Source organism: Narcine bancroftii, chromosome 8, assembly GCF_036971445.1.
Source record: "Narcine bancroftii isolate sNarBan1 chromosome 8, sNarBan1.hap1, whole genome shotgun sequence".
In the NCBI taxonomy this organism is placed as follows: domain Eukaryota; kingdom Metazoa; phylum Chordata; class Chondrichthyes; order Torpediniformes; family Narcinidae; genus Narcine; species Narcine bancroftii.
In genome coordinates, this window is record NC_091476.1 from 2,547,136 (window position 1) to 2,569,645 (window position 22,510).

At 39.4% G+C, this 22,510-nt stretch overlaps 1 protein-coding gene and 1 long non-coding RNA gene across 5 annotated transcripts in view; one reads left to right on the forward strand and one right to left on the reverse strand.

The window, feature by feature from the left end:
* Nucleotides 1-4: 4 nt before the first annotated feature.
* Nucleotides 5-15,915, forward strand: LOC138740249 (uncharacterized). 2 transcript variants are annotated; one of them, XR_011342769.1, is made up of 5 exons: nt 5-1,047; nt 8,824-8,938; nt 12,743-12,920; nt 14,653-14,770; nt 15,712-15,915. It is a non-coding gene; the product is annotated as an uncharacterized lncRNA (long non-coding RNA). The 2 variants fall into 2 exon arrangements; XR_011342770.1 differs by lacking the exon at nt 14,653-14,770.
* The window catches only part of LOC138740246 (myotubularin-like), a 120,862-nt gene continuing 101,643 nt past the window's right edge, over nt 3,292-22,510 (reverse strand). For 2 of the 3 annotated variants that reach the window (XM_069892595.1, XM_069892597.1), the window contains 6 exons: nt 17,858-18,043; nt 16,841-17,047; nt 14,317-14,409; nt 13,123-13,236; nt 11,616-11,789; nt 3,292-6,855 (listed from right to left, as the gene is read on the reverse strand). In XM_069892595.1, the coding sequence (XP_069748696.1) occupies nt 6,679-6,855; nt 11,616-11,789; nt 13,123-13,236; nt 14,317-14,409; nt 16,841-17,047; nt 17,858-18,043 (951 nt within the window). In that variant the 3' untranslated portion in view covers nt 3,292-6,678. The other variant, XM_069892596.1, reaches the window with a different exon arrangement.

The window sequence follows — 22,510 nt, forward strand, 5'->3', positions numbered from 1 at the left end:
AGGCCGGCGGGGCGGGGCCGGTCTGGGGGCGGGGCCAATACCCAAACACCAGATGGGTCCTGAATGATCTCGTCCGCACTGAACGTTTCGGACTGGACTCTCGTTTCCTCGACACCCGACGGGAAAGTTTAAAGGAAACAATGTTTTATTTCGGGTGGAGTGAAGCCGATAAAATTGAAGAGTTTCTGCGAGGGGGGGACGGACCGAAACCGATCCATTTTATTCCTTCTGGTGCCACCCCCCCAACTCCATCTTTGAGAATCCCGCCCTTGTCCAAGTCCCTTTGGCTCCTGAATGTCGGGACTGGAGCAGGGGGTGAACGTTTGGGGAACGTGTCCCTTCTGCTGCTCCGATGCCCAGGAACCTTCAGGCAGTGAGGGAACCACACCATGAAGTCCTTCATTGGCACCACCGCTAAAACAGTTGTATCATGAAGGCCACAGGGTTGAACTGGAGGACACCTCATGTCCCTCTCTCTTTCCAAAAGGGCAGGAGTGAGAAATAGAAAACCACAGGCAGAAACCCAATGGAAAAATAGAAATGACAGTGTTTTAAAAATTCTGAGGGACAGAACTTGCATTCAACTGAAAGGGACTCTCCATTGTTTTGTGCCAGCAAAACCACATCTCACAGATTCCAATGAGATTTTTTTCCCAAGAAGCAACTAATAAAATTGATGAAGGCTGAGAGGCATTTGACCCAGACTTCAGCGAGGCTGGTCCAGGTGAGGAAGGACGGAATGCAAGGCATTTTTAAATTTCGACCAGCAGCACCGTAACAGGCCATTTCAGCTCACAAGTCCATGCCACTCCATTTACACCCAACTCACCTACAAACCTGGTATGTTTTGAACAGTGGGTGGAAACTGGAGTCCTTGGGGAAAATCCACCCAGTCTTGGGGAGAGCAGACAAACTCGACAGACAGCCCGAGGTTCGAATCCTGGTCCCGATCACTAGCTCTGGAAAGGCCTCGTGCGAACTGCTCGGCCAACCGTGCTGTTCTGAGAAATTGGATCCAAAATGGGTTTGGAGAGAAGAGAGCAAATGGTAAAGGGCTGTTTTTCCAGTTGTGTACCACAAGGATGGGTTAGGACCCTAGATGAGAATGAGCAAGTCTACCCAAAAATTGGTGGAGCAGGAGAGAGCAAAAAAAGTTAGTAAAGAATGTAGAGGGACAAAGATTAGTTGAAAAGTTGAGAGGAGTAGGGGTAAATGAAATTTAATGCAAGCAAGTGAGAGCTAATGCTTGCTGGGACATTAAATGCGAACAAGCCATTAAACAAGAACCTCAGGAGTATTTATGGACAGCAGGATCTTGGGGTGCTAGTTCAAAACGAGCAGAAAATTGCAACAGTGACTAGGAGAGTGAGGGCAGCCTTCAAAATACTGCTTAAGCCATTGACGAGAAGAGTCAGGGTATCATGTTGCAGTTGCACAATGTGTTGGTAGGTCACATTTAAGAGTATTGTGTACAGTTCTGATCGCCACACTAAGATGGATACAGTAGCATTAAAAAGTGCAGAAGAGATTCACCAAGATATGGCCTGAATGTGAGAGCTTGACTTACAGATAAACTGGGTCTGCTCTTACTCAACACAGGTTAACAGAAAAGCTTAGAGCTAATAACCCTTAGCTCAAGAGCTTCGTAAACATCACATGTACCCCACTACGTATCAATGGCTCGGTCATCGAGAGTGTGGGTAGCACAAAGTTGTTGGGTGAAATTAAAGGACAACCTATCCTGAACCTACATCAGGAAAGCACATCAGCAGCTGCACTTCTTCAGGAAGGAGTTTGAGGAGGGCAAGGCTACCGGCCACCATCATTACAACATTCTAAAGAAGCCCAATAGAGTGTGTCCTGGCTGGCTGCGTCGTCGTGTGGTGTGGTATCTGCAAAGCATCAGATCAGACGTCAGTACTGAGAGCGATTAAAATTGCTGAGAAGATCACTGGCGTCCCCCTCAATTATATCTATAGGGTGTGGTGCTTAAAGAGGTCTCCGAGAACCACGTAGGACCCTGACCATCCAGCCCAGATTTATCTTTGAGATATTAACTTTAAGGAAGTACAGGACCATTAAAAAAAACAGAAAATAGCTTTTCCCCCTGCAAGTAATGTAACTGTTGAACAATCCTAGATTATTTTTACGTTATTTATTTTGAATGGCTATGTATATGTCATTAGTGTGTCTGTGAGTGCACGATAGTCCAGAGATACACCATTTGGTCAGGTTGGAAATGTACAATTAGAAGAAAACAAACTTGAACTTCAGCAATTTATTTGATTTGCAAGAAGTACAAATGTAATGAGCAGTAATGGGACATTTGTTTCAAAAAATTCATGGTGTTTTATAGTGCCTTTCATATCAGTCTAATTTGATGATGCAAATTAGATTCTTTCCTTCGGGTTAGATCTGGTTTGATACAATTTAGCTGTACAGATGACTGGGGTATCTGAATTAAAAATGGAATTGCATGGAAGATGTAACTGTTTAGTTTTAGAGTGTTTTTCCCAGAACAATAATTCAGAAATAATCCAAATTGACTGCTATAATAGAAATTTATAATGTGAAACACATACTTTTTTTTCTGAAATAAAATCTGATAAACATCAATTTTTTGTTTGTCCAATAAATAGATAACCCCTTAGTTTTGTAGTTTCTCTGTCTATCAGTCTTTGGATAATTTTGTTTTAAAGAAAAAACCTCAAACATTGCAGAAACTTATATAATTATGTCACTTGATTTTTGTGAAGAAATATTAGTCTTCATACTTGCAAGGCTGGAAATGTAGATATTTATAATTTTTCTTTATATTTTTGAAGTTAGTTGAATCTTCATGTGAATTCTGGAACCTGTTGATGATTAAAAACTTTTGCATTTTCATAATTCTGTAGTGTAGCATTTGTGGTTAAAATGGTTAAAACATTTAATCTAAATCTGTGGAAAGTATATGATCATTTTTCCCTGTGAACATGTTCTGGATTGATGACTCACTTTTCTGTCTTGAAGAACAGTGGAATTAAAGTAGTTTTATTAAGAAGGTGTAAATGATATGTTCGAGAGATTGGTATTTGCATTGCCTTCAACCTGGTTTGTAGATTACTCTCTCTTTCAATCAAATGCACTTTTAGTTTCATTACAACCTTTCAGGCTGGGATAAAAGCTTAATTTGTTTATAAGTTGTTAAAAAAAATTTTTTTAATTATTCCCAAGCTAAAATGTAACCTATAAATGCTTAATAGACTAAAAAAATTGAAAATTAGCATTAAACAGTGAAGCATCAAAACATTAAGATATCATCTCATTTTTATTTCTCAGTAGCTAAATAGCATTTTTGTTTGTACAAGGCAAACATAATAGATCAATTTTGTATACTGTTTAATTATTAACATCAATTTGCAATGCAATGTGTACAAAGCATGTAAAAAAGATTGAGACAATAGACTAATGTTATCCACATTCAATTATCTTTAATGTATTAATACAGTATTTATACTTTTATAACCAGTAATCTTGCCCCCTCAGAATGTCTGCAGTTTTTGGAAACTCCAGATATGGAAACAAAAAGCTAAATGTGAATTTGAAGGCAAATATCCTGAGAAAAATAAATATACTCAAACAACTGGACAAGAAAATGCTACAAACCAATGAAGATGAAATGTGTCAAAACAAAATGAAAGCTACATTTAGTTTAAATTTAATTTAAACCACAAAGATGTGGTCTCAACATTTTTTTTTAAAACCACAAAATAAATACAAGCCTGTACTGTCATTTACCTATTGTATAATAATTACATCATGTTGTAAGACTGATCTTAAATGAACATTAAAACTGACTCATTAATTTGATGGAAAGGTTCAGAAATCATACACTGTAAAACAGGACACTCAAGAGATTAATAATGGGTTATACCATAAACGAGGACCTTCTGGGCCTCTAATTCAAGTGTTGAATCTTCCGCCCCTGCACAAGATACTGTATCTCAACCCTAGAGTACTCTTTAGAAATATTTTTTCTTCTATTTACTTGTACTGCAGTTATAAAAGCTCCTTTACAACAGACACACGTTAAAAGGAAGATGTTTTATTTGAAGGCAACATTATACAACATTAATATAGTCAGTCGTCAATGAAATATGTGCATCATATCTGAGCCTCAGTCCAAATTCACCCTTTTTATGATTTTATACCAGCCTGAATTCAAGCCTCCAATAGTATGGAGAAGTACTTCAAGACTAAGTGGAAATCAACAACAATATTTGGCCACAACATATTATTTGTGATCAGCAGATTGAAACCATCAGCCTGAATACGTTGAATTTGCCACAAAATAAATGCAGCTGCAGATAAAATAAATGTCTCATCACTGAAGTAGCACAGTTAGAGGAGCCAAAAAGCAGCCTGGGTTTGCTTATTATTTAATAATATCCTTGTGAAGAATATTGGAAAAAAATAATACATACTTTATGATTTACATATACAATTTAGGCATATTTATCACTAAACATCCAAAACCAATTAAAATTTCTTAGCCTGAATTCAACTTATTTTAAGCAGAGACAATTATTAAACTGAGGTCACAAATGGCAACAGGGCCCAATTAATACAAAAATGTCACAAGGTGCATCATTCCCTCACAAATAAATGTCCAACACAACATTCAGAAAGCAGCTGCACATTACAACCTGACAGAAGGCAATAAGGAAAACTCCAGCTGACAAAGACCTTCTTGCACCCTTGTAATCAAACCCAGGTTTTAAGTTTTGTTTTAATAGCTTCAGGTGGCTGATCTATTGCTTAAATCTGATGGAGAGTCAAGATTTAATATTACATTTTTCTCAATTTCAGATTACAACAGTAAACATTTATATTGAGGATAGTATAATGGTCTATTTGTATCCTGCAATTGGTAGCCAAATCCAACCAAGGATCAACAGTAAAGCAAATCTTGAAATAACTAAGATTTTGGAAAAAAAAATAGAAACCACAAATCTATGAATTTAATATAATTTCTGCAGATTGGTTTGCCTGATGCAGTGAAACAATGTACAAATTAGGAAGCAGCTAAATTCAGTGCAGACTTTGAATTTGAAGCAAGCTTGCATCTTAAATGTGATCTGTTCTTGTATTAATTTTGAAACAAAACTGAATGAAAAATAACAAGTGCTCCTTGTTTTGCATCCTCAATGATTCAAAGCTCAACACAGTGTCAATTGATTATTCGTTTGAAGTGCAACTATTGTTGGAATAGATGTAAAGTTTTGGATTTCAAAGCATTGAATCCAAAAGCACAAGACTGAAGATCAAATAACGTGTTTCATTAGTGATCATCAATATTGGCCAAGACACAAGAACTCGCTTGCTATCCTTAAGCTCAACCTACGAGATATTTTAAATACAGTCAGGTCAACCCCATCACCCTCACAATACAGAATAAATTTACTGGTCCTTGCACAATGAACACAAAATCCTAAACTAATTAATGCTTCCAATAGGGTTGAAAAAAAATTAAACGATTTGAAAAATGTCCCAGAGTGCAAAGCAAAGTACTATGCTTTACTACCCTGAAGCACAGGGAACTACAGCTTATTATCACTGTCGATTTTATTAACAGTCTAACATTTAACCTTCTCATAGGCCATTTTCTTATCCACTATTTCAATGTAAAATTTTCAGACTTAACCCTGCAGTGTTATTTTAAGATCCATTGATACAAGAGTGCTTGACAATGACAGCCAAGATTAATCAGTTATCAAAATTCAGTAGATTCCAAAATTAGTCCATTTTTTTGTAGGCCCCCAAGAAATATTTATTACCATAAATTTTGTTTAAATGAAGTGTAACTTTTTTTAGTTAGTGATAAATAACCCACAATTAAGTTGGCTTAAAAACTCCATCAGGAATATTGATGTTCCTACGGTATTATTGTGTGAGTTCTTTCCAGTGAAAGTGTTCGTATAAAACGTGGCAAAGCTCAGCCTGTTTGATGTTAAAAGAAAACACCGAATATGACCATCTGCAGTGACAGAAAATTCAGATGAAACTAAACTAAACATGGGTGACAGTGCCAGCAAGCAATATCAAATTGGTAGCCCATGAATCAAGCAGAATTACAATAGAGGTTGATGCCTTCCTTTTGCCCATTTGGTCCTATAGCCCATGATCAATTTCATCCCCATTGAGTTTCAAAGACTTTCCTAACCTAGTGCTTGTAATGTTTAATACTGACTTTTGATTACCTCGATAACTTTATGGTCGGGAGCAGAATGTGATAAGTAATTTGCTAAAGCTCGCAAACACGTTTAACTGATGGACGCTTGCTAGCAGTCTGGCAGAGCCAGATTTGAGATGAGTAATTCCACAGTTTTCTTCCTTCAGTGATTAAGAAAATCAGTATTGCATCTGACTCAAAAAGAAATAGCAGGACATTAACCCTATATAAATGGCAGCCTGCTACCATTTAAACTAAGGCACAAGCGTAATTTAGAATTATATACCTTTATTTATCAAAATATTTTAATTAATTTTTGTATAAAGAAGCATTATAGTATTAACATGCAAATAAATCAACACCCCTATCCAGCATCTTTTAACATGCTGCACTATTACATATAAATTCTTTACAATTTCTAAAGTAATCAGAGCTAGGAGGATTCAGATTTTCAAGTGCACAGCTCAAAGAGTTGTCTGTGACCGTGGGGACAGTGGCACTGGAGAAGAGGGAGTGGATGAATTTGAAACATGGGGAAGCATTGCTGTCGAAGAGTCTGAAAGCTGCAGTTCCTCTAGTTTCTTCAGTAACTGCTCTCGCACAACCAACAATTCTTTGTATCGCTGCTGAACTGGGTCTTGCTGTTCAAAGAAGGAACAAAGACCATAAAGCACATTCTTCATCTTTTATTAAGCAAAACTATTATTCTGCAATAATTTCTATAAAGGGATTTATTCCCCAAACACAATCAATTTCTCTGATGAGAGTTAAATAATTTTTTTTCCTTCAGGATTCAATTTTACAACCCCTTCCAACCCATTCAGCCCTCGTCACATTCTTAAGCACCTGGTGGACCAGATTCTTTATATTGTGCAAAGCAATTCAATAACACCGGACAACTTTGCTTCCTGAACACTTTAGGATGTATTTTATGGATTTTGGCCTGCTGATAACAAAAATTACCTTTAAATTTCTCATCATGTACCACGTCTGAGATATAACCTATTTAGACGATTTCCTATTTTAAGTCCACCTCAAGCAATCAAAACCATGAGGTGCAACATGTCATTGAAAATTAACTTTCTGCGTTCGCACTGGGACGTCTTCCCGGCTGGATCTTGGTGCTGTCAGCAACAAACAGGGTGAAAGGTTTCACCAGGACATTGCAATCATGGTAAACCGGTATCAGGGCAACTGGAATCCATCCATGCTGGCCGACTATTGTTGGACCCTGACACGAGAGGCATCAGATGCCGAGTATAAATTCAAATCAGCAGGGAAGAGATTTTTTAGGCCAGATTTAACCAACACAACGTGTCGGCTCCATTATGTGATTATAAACATACTAAATTCAGACGAGATACAGCAAATTTGAAATGATCTTGTGCTCACCTTGGTTGACGACCATAACCCCCAATTTTCTTTTCCAGGAAGCAAACCTTTTGAAAATACTGCAGTCCAGTGTAATTACTTGCATTACCACAAAAACTAAACAGGAGCAATTCCATCTTATTCACAACTACAACAGGTGAGAGTCAGAGTCATACAGTGCAGAACAGGCACGTCAGCCCAACATGTCCATACTGAACAAATTGGCATTCTGGACCAATTTGCCTGCATTGACAACATATCCTTCTCAACCCTTTCTATCCATCTGTCTACTGTGCATCAAAAGACTGAGTGTCCTGAAGCAAATTGCCTTCTGAATTTCCTGCATTTCTATCATCTGTATGACATGTGCAACTGATTGTTCCACTTGCCCGGTTCCATGCAGTTTCAATGGCTTTCAATTAGCTAGATACCCTTTAGGACAAGGCAGCCCATTTAAAAGGTGCTTCATCCACTCCTTTAGCACTCACTCCCTTTGAGTATTACCAACTACAAGGTGGAATTGAATAATTTGATACGGCATCAGCTGCAGAATCTGTGACATTGTTGTTTAGAAGGAAAAGTCAGGAAGTAACAGTACACAGGAATGTTTCAAACTGAAGACTCTCAATCTACCAACTATCCCAAATGAGAAATGCATCTCCATTTCTTCTCTGTCACCAAGTCAAAATCCTGGAACCCCATGTCATGATGCTGGAGGCAACACTCATCTGATGGTCTCCATCAAGAATCGGGCTGACTTCAGAAATTAAGTGGTGAAAGGGAAAACTCCATGACAAAGACAGAACATGAAAACAAAGTGATGTTAACTTATAAAGGAAACACAAATTATTTGACATGCATCAAATAGAAGTGGACTGTAGGAACAGGGTGTGGTTGATTAGGTGTTAAATAAAGTGGCCTGTAAACAAAAGCAATCAGCATGGCTGGAATACAGGTCGAGTACCCCTTATCTGAATACTGAAATGATCCAAAATTCAAAACTTTAGTCCGTGGTCCCATAATATGTAATAAGAGTTCAGAAATCCTGATCAGTGAATGGGATGGAGCAGACATAAGTAGAGCATTATTGAGTGTAGATTTTTCAATATATGTCTACTTCAGTTAATTTGTTCTTATGTAAAAATTTGTTCTTTTGTAATATGAATGCATCTTTCTTTAAGTCTGAGTGAATTAATGCATTTTTCTTTCTTTCTCAATCTTTTTATTCATTTTTATAGGAAATACAATGAAGAAAAGGGAACGAAACTGACAATACAGTATAAAACTTTCAACAGTATAAACTCAATTCCCCCCCCCTCCATTGCAATGGGTGAAAATGAAAAAATATCAAAGGTAATATATAAAAGAACCCCATCTAACCTACTCTAATAATAAAAAACTAACAAAAGAACAGCTGAGCAGCTTATAGTCCATTTTTAAAAATGGTGTTCCAAAGTCCAAAAAAATACAAAATCCAAAACACTTCTGACCCCATGCATTTCATAGGGGGTAAGTGGGCTATACTATGAAAGCATTTTGTCCTTGCCAAGCCAAAGTTGTCAATTGAAATGGAGATGTTAAAGAGGGTGGCAAAGCTTTAAGTACCACCAGGTTTAAACAGTAGTGTTTAACGTGTAAAAGGACATGGGAGATTGTAGAGAAAACTTAACACAATCCTCCAAACATCCCTTAATGTTGGGAAGCCTGATAAAGGCAACAATTGTTCCAAACATGTTCACCATCACTTTAATCTCAGTGGTAGTACTTTTAAAAACCAATTAGGCATAACAAGGCACTTTAAGAAATGTGTATATAAAAAGAACCAGCACAGACTGGCCAAAGGTGAATTTCCGTCTAACCTGATTGAATACTTGATAACGCAATAAAAGATGTTATCTATATTGTTAACCAGATGGCTTTTTGCTAAGGTGGATAAAAAGGCTGGTTAGCAAAATTGTAGCTCATGGAAGCAAGATGGATGCAGTCAGCTGAAGGAGAAAGGCTGGGAAAATAGACAAACAAGTAGGAAATTAAATTTAACGCAGCAAAGTGCAATTATTTTAGTAAAAACAAGAGCAATTTAACTTAACAGAACAGTATGAAAAGGAGCGTAGGATCAGAGTACATACAAATCTTTAAAATTGGCAAAAATAGATCTCAATTCACAAAGCATATGGGATACACTGCTTCATAGAGGCACCAAGTACACTTAGATTACACAGAACACGTATAAAACACCAGTAAGCTCACATCCAATTCTGGTGACCATTTTGTAGGAAGGATGCAGTAAAGATTCACCAGTGGTTTTTCTTTATTAGGGGGGGGGGGGGGGTGGGGAGAGGGGGAAAACAACACCACACGTTTGTAATTAGTTGGTGGATATTTGTATATATTGAAGAAATATTAAGAAAAAAACAAAAATTAAAATATTCAAAAAAGGAGAGGGGGAATGGACTCTGTAAATTACATGGGAAAAGAGCGTAATGTAATGTTTACATGAGATTTTGAAAATCCAAAATAAAATATTCAAAAAAGATGGCATCATCCTGCCATGCAGAATTAGAGGCACCGTGCATGAATCGTAAAAAGTTGATCACAGGTGCAGCAGGCTATTGAGAAGGCAAATGGAATGCTGGACTTCATTGCTCAATAGACTGAATTTAAGATCAGGGAGGTCATGCTGCAACTGTACAAAGTACTGGTGAGGCTACATCGAGAGGACTGCGTACAGTTCTGGTCTCCTTACCAGAAGATGGATGTACTGGCTTTGGAGGCGGTGCAGAGAAGGTTCGCCAGGTTGATTCCAGAGATGAGGGGAGAATGAGTCGTCTGGGGCTATATTCACTGGAATTTAGAAGAATGAGAGGGGATCTTATCGAAACAAAATTATGAAAAGCATAGATAAGATAGGGGTAGGGAGGTTGTTTACATTGGTAGGGAGAGCAGAACGAGGAGACATAGCCTCAAGATTCAGGGTAGTAGATTTAGGATAGAGATGAGGAAGAAATGCTTTTCCCAGAGGATGAATCTGTGGAATTCTCTGCCCTTTGAAGCAGTGGAGGATACCTCAGTAAATAAATTTAAGATAAGGTTGGATAGATTTTTACATAGTAAGGGAATCAAAGGATATGGGGAAAAAGGCAGGGAGGTGGAGATGAGCCTATCATCAGATTAGCTATGATCACATGGAATGGCGGAGCAGGCTCAACAGGCCGGATAGCCTAATCCTGCTCCTATTTCTTATGTTATTATGTGACTTGGTGATAGTTAAGACTGCAGACCCACAATGCCCTGGCAAGTTTCTTGAACCCTACACATGTAAATGTTTGCAATGGTTGTACTTGACTACAAGATAAATATCTTCTGGTATTGATTTTTACGTTCTCTTAAATTGCAATCCAGAGTGGGAGAGCAAAAAAAAAAAATTACTATTTTCTTACATACAGGTAAAGAAATCTGCTCAGAAATGCAATTTTTAAAAAGGTGAACAGCTCGTTCAGTTTACAGGGGCAGAGGGCAGATTAAGATGAAGGGTTAATTAGATATTCTTTCAAAGAGCAAGTAAAAATTACAGGAACAAACTTATTCAAAAGATCACTCACGGAAAATATGATCGCAAAATAAGAGCAAAATTATACTGATGAAAATATGACATTCAATTGGATAAATTATGATGGACATTTTGTAAAATTGGACAACAAATAATTTGTCAGGATCAGTGAGTGTGTAGAATGTAAATTAGATTGAATTGAGATTAAAAAACAAAACATGCCACGTTCATGAATAATGGGCAGAAACTAACAGAAGAAACAATCTTTATATCATTTAAAGGAAGTTTTGACAACATCCATTGTCATGGAGTTAGCAACAAAATCTCATTAGACAAATTCATTATATCACAGATTTGTGCCTGGCAAACTAAAGCGCTTCTTTTGAAAATGAATAACGAACTGAATATCACTCGCCTTCAAAGCTTTACTTGCTCTTACAGAGATAGTGTGTATTATAGAATTCTTTCTCATCACCATACCTGTTGTCTGAACCAAGGGTTCCAACGAATGTAATAGTTGACCCAGAGATCCAAGTGCCGCATGCTGGCCACTGGGTATAACACACGTTGGTCTTTTATATAGAAGGGATTGATGTACTTGTCTAATTCACTGTTTATAAAAGACCACAAGGATATTGTCCTTTTCTGCAATTCCTTGAATCAAAGAAAATGACTTAAATAATATTGCACAAATGATATTTCAGATTCTTTTGATTATATAGCACATTTTATCTTTAACTATTTCTTAAAGTGTTAACATTGTAAAAAGGAAGTTCCAATATCAACTGATATGTTGCTTATGTTTTCAAAGACAGTTACATGGTTATGCTGACATCCAAGAGGAAACCTGGAATTCCCAAGGGCAGAAAGGATCATTTATTTTTATCTGGTCCATATCATATCACCATATACAGCACAGAACAGGCCAGTTTGGCCCTACTAGTCCATGCCGAAACAAATCCCCACCCTCCTAGTCCCACTGACCAGCACCTGGTCCAGACCCCTCCAATCCTCTCCCCTCCATGTAACTATCCAGTCTTTCCTTAAATGTAACCAATGATCCCGCCTCAACCACATCTGCCGGAAGCTCATTCCACATCAGACCCTCAAGTTATACAAAATTTAAAACATACAAAAGAGAGAGACGATAAATTCAAAGATACAAAAAAGATAAAGCAGAGGGAAATTGGAGGTACAGAAGTAAAATAATGACAAGCATAAGTTATTAAAGGACAGAAAGAAAGAGGCTGAGAGAGCAGAAGGTACAAAAAGAGCAAGGGAAGCAAGCAGGGAGACAGTTCCAGGAAAAGAGACTCACAAATGAGTTTTTCCTTCCACTGATAAAGTGTCTTTAATACAGTAAAATTTCCAAAGGCACATAACAACGACACAGCAAGTCAACTAGCGTGAAAAAAAAATACGGCACCAAGGTTAAAATAGCATTATCAGTGCAAACACACATTCCTTCAATCAGAATGTGTGCAAATTCTTCCTCTTTCCCAGGTTTTCTGTATCGAGTTTTGGATTCCAAAATCTGAAAAACTAATAAAAATGTGTTCCAGTTCTGTTGCTTCCCTATTTCTTCCCTTCTTGATCTGATTTTATAGATGTGTGCCGATTCCTGCCCTCTCTCTCAGTAAACAGTGGAATATGAGTATGAACTGAAAAGCCAAATTGAGCTGAACAGAGGGAAAAAAAATAAAGCAGCTGGAGAAAGAGCGAAATAAAAGGCAAACAGGATGAAGAGAAAATCTGGCAAATGTAGTAGAGGCTTTGTTTGAAAAGGTATGAAATACAGAATTTTTATTATCCCCATGCCTCCACCCTCTACCCCCTCCCCCCACCCAATAAAAAACTAGTTTCAGGGCCTGAGCACAGCTTATAAGTATCAAGTTGGTTTTTGGTATGGAAGCAATACCATAGAGTGATTCAGGGTGACCTCCACCAGTTGTCTGGCAGACAGTCTCCATAAACTGGTTATACCAACCTCCTTTGAGCGCTGTTGTTCACAGGTGTAAAGAAAGGTTCCAAACCGACAGCTATACAGGTGATCCAGAATGGTAATTAAGAAAAGTTCATTAAACTGAAAGGCAGTTGGAAACTAGAGCAAAGAGAAAAATATTCTTTTGAGCATATTTTAATAAATCTCTCCAACAGTGATCACTAGATGAAACCTCTGCTTCACATGCGTAGAAATTCTTATCAGATAGCTTTAGTTCAGCTAACCATTTATAGTCTCTATATCAGCCATTCTCAACAGAGGCCCTCACGTAACAAATATTTTTAATTTTTTTTTATGTAGTCAGTAGGAAACACAAAGCTTGACTGCTTCACAGGGAAGGGACCCCATAAACTTTGAGCAGTCGTAAGAGGCTCACAGCCAAAAAAAGGTTGAGAATGGCTGATCTATATCATCAAATAATAGCTGAAGTTTCCTGCTCCAAGCCATTTTACTCAAATTATCCTTTCCTATTTTGTGTCACAAGTTGAAAGAACTATTTACCACCTCCCCTGCCACTGCCACCCCCCATACACACATTTCTTTTCCAACATTCAATTGTGTGTGGCAAACATCCTATGAAAAGTGAAGGTGCATTCGACTCGACTTCAGTTACCATCGTGACCACCACACCATGTAGCCCCATTCAAGGCATTCTTCTCCCAGCCTACAATATTACCTTTCTATGTCCTTACTTGGCTTAAATGAGTAGAATTAAATAGCTGCTAGAATGTTCTTCATAATCTCCAGGATAATAGTTTTATACAAATATACATTTTTCCTATGAATATGCTATCTTTTTAAAGAAAAATTGGTTAAATGAGCTCCTTTTGAAATGTCTAAATCCTCACTTTAGGAATTGTCAAAATACTCAAAAATGTTTAATCTGTGTATTATTCAGATATAAATTTAAACATACAGCTTGGCAACAGGCCCTTCTGGCTCATGAGCTCATGCCTCCCAATACCCTAATTAACGTACAAACCTGGTATGTTTGAAACTGTTGGAGAAAAACAAAGCACCTGGAGGAAACCCATGCAGAAACGGGTAGAGTCAGACGATGTCAGATTTGAACTTGGATAATTGGCGCTGCAATAGCATTGCTCTAACCGCACTGCCTCATATGTACTGAATTATGTACCAAATCAAAGCAAGGTGGGACGAGTTATTAAAAGCACTCACCTGTTTTGTCATTTGCCACACGCAGTCAATGAACTGCAGGAATATTGGAGATCGATCTGCATCTGCGTGGTTCTTGTCCCCATGTCCAACTCTCTAAAAAAAAATTAATAAAATAGTTCCTGACTCAACTGATATCCACAGCTGATTTGCACCATTATAAAAAAACAATTGCTGCAATACACAAATGTGCTGGAGAAACTCAGCAAGCTATGCAGCATCCACAGGAAGTTCAAGATTCAAGGTTCCTTTTATTGTCATGTAATAATACATTAAAATGTAACAGTACCTTAAAAATGTAACATTCATAATTTTTTTTGAACTTTTGTTTGCTGTAAGGCCATGAGTATTGTCCAGCACTCCTAGAATAGGAGAAAGCAGCAAAAAAAAGTCCCTTCAGATTCACTGGATGTCTATGGATTCGCCACCTGTGTTCTCACAGCCTCTGTGGCCTGAGGTGAGTGGTAACCAATCTTCAGGCCTACATCCTTTGTCAGATGTATATCCTTTATTTCCTGTGGATGCTGCATGACCTGCTGAATTTCTCCAGCACATTTGTGTATTACACGCTAGCCTAGCATCTGCAGATCTTGTTTAAAACTACAACTGCAGCTTCACTGTCACCCAATTTTAAACTGACGGCATTGCAACTTTCAATAACAGTAAGGTTACATAAATCATAACACTCCCAGTATCAATGGAAATTCTTTGACTAAAACTGTTTCAGATGCTGACAGACTATGGCTTACATTTTAAGAATTTTCACAACGGTAAATTTCCTAAATTAATGAGAAACAAATGAGGGCATTTGAAGAGGTGTAGAAATGCTACTCATTCTTGATTGGGGGTGTCCGTATATTCCTGATACCTTACTCTCTTCTTCCAACCAGGTTACACATTAATTAGGTAAATATCTCAGTTAGCACAAATTTATCCATTACAACACTGGCTGGATCTCAAGCTCATCTGGATAGACAAAACATCGGCACCAACAAAAGCTCCCTCACCAACCACTTAGAACATTAGTGCCAAAGATTCAGATTCAACTCTAATTATACAGTGGAATTCTTTTTCAACCCTTGAGATATTCATGACAACTTGTATTGTTCATCTTCAAATATTTAAAGATTACACTCTTCAGAATTATTCTCTCACAACTAAATTGTACTTATTACATTAACTTTGGGTTGTGCATGTCATTGACCCCCCCATAATGCCCTCAAGGAATTGGTGAATGGGCTGTTATGGTGGCACAGAGTGGGTCGAAGATCTAATAGCAATTCCCACAAAATCAATTTTTCCTCCAGACAAATGCTACATGTGTACAATATTGAATGTTATGAAGTTGTGGGTAATAAAGCCAGGTTTAATACTGATCATTCTCTGCCCATCTATCAGGATTGAGGCACTTTTGGTCCTGCTTGCATGTGCATACAAGTCCCAATAGCCTTGGGAGGTCGAGAAGAATCAGTACAGGTAGCAGTTATAGCAAATCCATCATGGCTGAATTAAAACATTCTGTATATGGAGATTAACAGAAAGAAGGAAGAAAACTGACAAGCCTAGATTTTAGAGATGTCCTCCATGATCAAGGTTACAAATCTGGCACAGAAATTACTCCTAATGAATAAACTTTAGTTCCAGAGCAACAATGTGGTTCGTAACTTTGGGCAATGGTCATTTGTTACTTTAATGTGTTGAAAGGTCATGAATTCCCATTTTTATCTATTCCCACTGTAAGCCATTACTTCCTAGCAAATAAAAGGGGCATAATAAACCTCATCGTAAAGATCCTTTGAATTTAGTTTACAAAACCACATAGGAATAGCAGTTTAAATTGGTCAGCATCAATTTCAAGAAATCAACCCTTTCATTAGCTGCATTTTACTGGAAAACATGTATACATGATAACTGAATACTCAGTATCTTGCTGGATTCAAAGGTGCATTTTACCAAGAACAAAACCCAAACCTTTACATCCTCAGTGCACTGGTTTCTGCTATAATATTGCCTGTCTTCAGAGGTAACAAATGAATTAAATATCCTTATTTTCAATAGGATGGGGTGAAGTGGAGAGAAATATAATAACTGATCATCTCTGGAGCATCTGAATTATTTCATCATACACCTAATACATTTCCTGGTCAATGCGTACAAAATCAGGACAGGATGTACAGCCAGAAACTTTTTCCCAGGGCAAAAGTTTCACCACTAGTTTAATATGAGGGAGAGGAAGTTTAGAGAGATGTGCAGGGTGAATTTTTACGCAGAGAGTGAAATGTGCCTGGAAGGAGCTGCCAAGCATAGTGGTGGAAGCAGATTCTGATAGATAGATAAAGGGCATGCTCCTGTGCTGCACTGTTTCATGTTCCATTATGTTGATGATCACCACTGATTAGATTTTACAACAAATGAACCCAAGTGGTACCAAAAGCTACAGTATTCCAAAAAGATCTTTTGCTCAGAGATGTGGATTTACTTTAATCATTCTGATTAAAGCATTCTGAACAGTGCTTGAAGTTCTTACCGTTGCAAACTTGTGGCCAAAACTTAGCCATTCCTTTTCAATAAGTACTTCAAACCCTTTGATTGTTCGATAAAAGCTGTCAAGCATGAGTAAAGCTAGAGATGTCAGTTGTGCAGTACGATCCCAGCCATCACTGCAGTGTATCAATGCTGAATTTTTTCCAGATGCAACTTTATCTGCGACTTGAATTGCCCCTGCCAGAACAAACTAAATATAAAGATATAAGCTGTAGGGATTTCATTTTTTTTAAAAACTATCTTACAATGGATGTTCATCATTTCTGAGAAGCTCACAATTAGATGTTTGCACAGAAAAGAAAGCTATAAACACAAATCATGAAAAGTTTTCTTGTGAGAATGTTATTTGTGGCACTTAAAGTTCAAAGTATTATTTCTAGATAGAGTAAAACCCATTATCCAGGATTCAAGCAATCGGCAAAAAAAAGCCAAAATAAACAGTTAAAAAATACACAATTTTAAAATTGGACATCTCACCATTGGTTCGCCAATCAAGCCATATGCAATCTCAATCAACCAGAAGATACCATTTTATTTTTAAAGACATACAATGCGGCAACGGGCCATTTCAGCCGATGAGCCCTTGCTGCACAATTACACCCCCCGGTATGTTTCAAACAGTGGGAGGAAACTGAAGCCCTCGGAGGAAACCTATGCAGACATAGGGAGAATGCACAGACCCAATTGCTGGTGCCATAACAGCATTGCGCTAACCGCTATCCGTGCTGCCTGGTTACCCAGCATCTATCAATCCCCATAGATGCTGGATACCGGAGCTTTACTGTATTTAAAAAAAAATTCAACTAAAGGTAGATAACTAAAATTAAAAATCAAAGTTGGAAATCAGAAATAAAAACTGAAGATCCTGGAAAAAAACAGCAGGTCAGGCAGAACAAATTAATAAACTTTCAACCTGCTTTCTTTGCAAAATGTCTAAAAGTAATTAATGTGGTGTTTAGCTACTCATTTCACATGCTCCGAACATTCAGAACCATCTCACCTTGATGTGTTCCAACCAGTGTGTAGATTCAAGACTTGAAAGCCAATGGGATTCCTCCACACTGGGATATACAATATCCTTCAACTTCCTTAGAGATTCCCTCATCACATGGATATTATGAATGTCAAGGAAAACGAGTTCTGCTCTCTGATAGGCGTCATCACTCTCATAACCTCCTCCTGTGGCCTGCAAAAATAAAGATTTCCTTATTATTAAAGAAGTGTCTAGATTTTAGGCATAATAAAGGAGTGAGGCAAGAGGATGAGGTAGGTTATAAAAAGATCCACAACCTATGGAGAATGAAATCAACTTTGAAAGGTGGGAGGAAACTGGAGCAGTTCGTGGCAACCAACGCAGACACAGGGAGAGCATAGAAACTCTTTCAGAACCTGGTTCGCTGGTGCTATTGACCTTTTAATTGTTCTATATAATATACATATATTTTTGTACTGTTTTATTTTTAGTTGTTATTCTCCATCCATCTATTCATTTATTATATTTGTTATGATTTAATATATTTTTATTATTTAAATATATTATTTTATAGTTAAATTATGATGTCTTCACATAAATACGCCAGCAATACAACCAGTTCCAGTAATGAAAATTCACCCTTACACAACTTGCAAATCACTACTAAAATAAAATCCAGTTATCAGGGGAATGCTTTTGTAGCGTTAAAAACTCATTAACAGAATACTGAAAAGGAATGCAATTTCAAAAATGAGTGCATCACCCAGTCTCTACAATATTGTATGTTCAGTGCTAACAACTGTGAATTCATTCATGGAATTGTTAAAGGCATTGAATGAAGCGAGAAGCCAAGGCTCGTTCAAAGTGAAGCTAGAAGCCAAGGCCCGTTCAAAGTGAAGCGAGAAGCCAAGGCCCGTTCAAAGTGAAGCGAGAAGCCAAGGCCTGTTCAAAGTGAAGCGAGAAGCCAAGGCCCGTTCAAAGTGAAGCGAGAAGCCGCCCGTTCAAAGTGAAGCGAGAAGCCAAGGCCCGTTCAAAGTGAAGCTAGAAGTCAAGGCCTGTTCTAAGTGAAGCTAAAACCCAAGGGCCGTTCTAAGTGAAGCTGGAAGCCAAGGGCCATTCAAAGTGAAGCTAGAAGCCAAGGACCATTCAAAGTGAAGCTAGAAGCCAAGGTCCATTCTAAGTGAAGCTAGAAGCCAAGGCCCGTTCAAAGTGAAACAAGAAGCCAAGGCCCATTCAAAGTGAAGCTAGAAGCCAAGGTCCATTCTAAGTGAAGCTAGAAGCCAAGGCCCATTCAAAGTGAAGCAAGAAGCCGAGGCCCGTTCAAAGTGAAGCTAGAAGCCAAGGCCCGTTCTAAGTGAAGCTAAAACCCAAGGGCCATTCTAAGTGAAGCTGGAAGCCAAGGGCCATTCAAAGTGAAGCTAGAAGCCAAGGACCATTCCAAAGCAGGGCGGCTTCTGTAAATATTTAACTGTCATCTTGCATTCATTATTAACCTTAACATGGGTACATAATGATGGACTCAGCACTGACCATCAAAGAACATTGTTGTTTAAAACCATAGGCAGTTTTTGTGCTGTACAAATGTGAACGTCAAAATGTTGAAGAGTCAACTCTTCTTTCTTGATGGTGAAATAATTCTTCTGACGATCATTAAACTTCTTAGAGAAGAAGGATTCAGAATAGGCAACATCGTCATCATTCTCTGCACCTTCATCACTGGTATCCACCGCTAAAAAAAAGTTTCTCCAAGTCATGTGACTCAAGGACAGGCTGGTGGCATAAAATGGCCTTCAATTTTACAAATGCTTTTTGACAACATTTCAACCAATTTTTTTCTCTCTTCTTAAGCAGTTTTGTTAAAATGGGTGTAATATCTGGAAAAACATTTTGGGATTATTTTGTTCTTGATTTTTTTTCAAAAATTACATAGTAACATTTTCTTTCAAACACAACAAACAGAAACAAAACAGACCTTCCATCCATACATACAGATCCGTTCACTGTCAAAACTTACATATATTTTATGTATATAGAGTTCAGTTGGGGAAAACTATGCTTTTGTATTATACTTTACAAAACTGTCATTTTTTTTCTTTAAATTATGTGGGTTTTTTTTCCATAAGTACACAGCTATTCATTTCATTTCCAGTGCTACAGGTAGCACTGGACCAGGTATGGTCCGACCTAGGAGGGGAGGCAGGCCCCTCCAGCTCGGGTAAGAAACCTGCATAGGAGAAGGCCACTCCGATATAAAACCTACGACCCAAGGACCTCGCTGCCACATCCCAGCTTGCCTGGCCACACACAGCACACGAACCATGGGTGTAAAGGGTGGGGCCAGTACTGCGCACACTGCACTCCACCTAAAAGCTCCTTTGCGCAGGCCCGAGGACATGTCCATGTCCTCCCCCTCAAAAGATGCTCACAAACTCAAGCTATCATGCTGGAACATCAGAGCCATGCTAGACAAGGCTGACAGCCACTGACCTGAACGTCGGTCTGCCCTCATCGCACATGAACTCCTCAGACTTGACATCGACATAGCCGCTCTCAGTGAAGTCAGCCTTGCAGATGTAGGCAGCCTCCAAGAACGCGGCGCGGGCTACACACTCTACTGGTCTGGCAAGCCTATGGATGAACAACGCCTATCTGGTGTAGGCTTCATGGTCAAGAACTCCATTGCCTCCAAACTCGAAAACCTCCCGACAGGCAACTCGGACCGGATCATGTCCATGCGACTCCCCCTCAAAACAAGCGTCGCATCACCCTCATCAGTATCTATTCTCCAACCCTCCAGGCGGAACCAATGACCTGCGCAACCTCATCCAACGCACCCCTACAGCCGACAAGGTTGTCATCCTTGGAAACTTCAACGCTCGCGTCAGCAAAGACTCAGAAACCTGGCCAGGAATCCTGGGCAAGCATGGTGTCGGCAAGTGCAACAACAACGGGCGCCTCCTGTTGGAGCTCTGCGCAGAACAGCGGCTTGTCATTACAAACACCCTTTTTCAGCAGAGGGACAACCTGAAGACTACCTGGATGCATCCCCGATCCAAACACTGGCACCTCCTGGACTACGTCCTGGTGCGAGAAAGAGACAAACGAGATGTGCTCCACACCAGGGTCATGCCCAGCGTGGAATGCCACACTGACCACCGGCTGGTTCGCTGCAAGCTCAACCTTCACTTCAAGCCAAAGTCCAGGAACAGTAAAGCCCCCACAAAGAGGTTCAATGTTGGAAACTTGCAGTCAGACGAAGTGAGAAGATACTTCCAGGCAAACCTCAAAGCAAAGCTCGAGAATGCAATCCGCCTCACGGACTCGTCCCCTGAAACCCTCTGGGGTCAGCTGAAGACTGCCATACTGCAATCCACTGAAGAGGTACTGGGCTTCACCTCCAGGAAAAACAAGGACTGGTTCGACGAAAACAACCAGGAAATCCAGGAACTGCTGGCAAAGAAGTGAGCTTCCCACCAGGCTCACCTTGCAAAGCCGTCCTGGCCAGAGAAGAAACGAACCTTCCGTCGCGCATGCAGCCATCTTCAGCGCAAACTCCGGGAGATCCACAATGAGTGGTGGACGAGCCTCACCAAACGAACCCAGCTCAGCGCGGACATTGGCAACTTCAGGGGTTTTTACGAGGCTCTAAAGGCTGTGTACGGCTCCTCACTCCAAGTCCAAAGCCCGCTGCGCAGCTCAGATGGCAAAGTCCTCCTCAGCGACAAGATCTCCATCCTCAACTGATGGTCAGAACACTTCCAATCTCTTTTCAGTGCCAACCGCTCAGTCCAAGAATTCGCCCTGCTCCAGCTCCCTCAACAGCCCTTAAGGTTAGAGCTGGATGAGGTCCTCACCCGGGAAGAGACATATAAGGCAATTGAACAACTGAAAAGTGGCAAAGCAGCAGGTATGGATGGAATCCCCCCCCCCCCAGAGGTCTGGAAGGCTGGCGGCAAAACTGCATGCCAAACTGCATGAGTTTTTCAAGCTCTGCTGGGACCAAGGAAAGTTGCCTCAGGACCTTCGTGATGCCATCATCATCACCCTGTACAAAAACAAAGGCAAGAAATCAGACTGCTCAAACTACAGGGGAATCACGCTGCTCTCCATTGCAGGCAAAATCTTTGCTAGGATTCTCCCAAATAGAATAATACCCAGTGTTGCCAAAAATGTTCTCCCAGAATCACAGTGCAGCTTTCGCGCAAACAGAGGAACTACTGACATGGTCTTTGCCCTCAGACAGCTCCAAGAAAAGTGCAGAGATCAAAACAAAGGATTCTACATCACCTTTGTTGACCTCACCAAAGCCTTCGACACCGTGAGCAGGAAAGGGCTTTGGCAAATACTAGAGCGCCTCGGATGCCCCCCAAAGTTCCTCAACATGGTTATCCAACTGCATGAAAACCAACAAGGTCGGGTCAGATACAGCAATGAGCTCTCTGAACCCTTCTCCATTAACAATGGCGTGAAGCAAGGCTGCGTTCTCACACCAACCCTCTTTTCAATCTTCTTCATCATGATGCTGAAACAAGCCATGAAAGACCTCAACAATGAAGACGTTGTTTACATCCGGTACCGCACGGATGGCAGTCTCTTCAATCTGAGGCGCCTGCAAGCTCACACCAAGACACAAGAGCAACTTGTCCATGAACTACTCTTTGCAGACGATGCCGCTTTAGT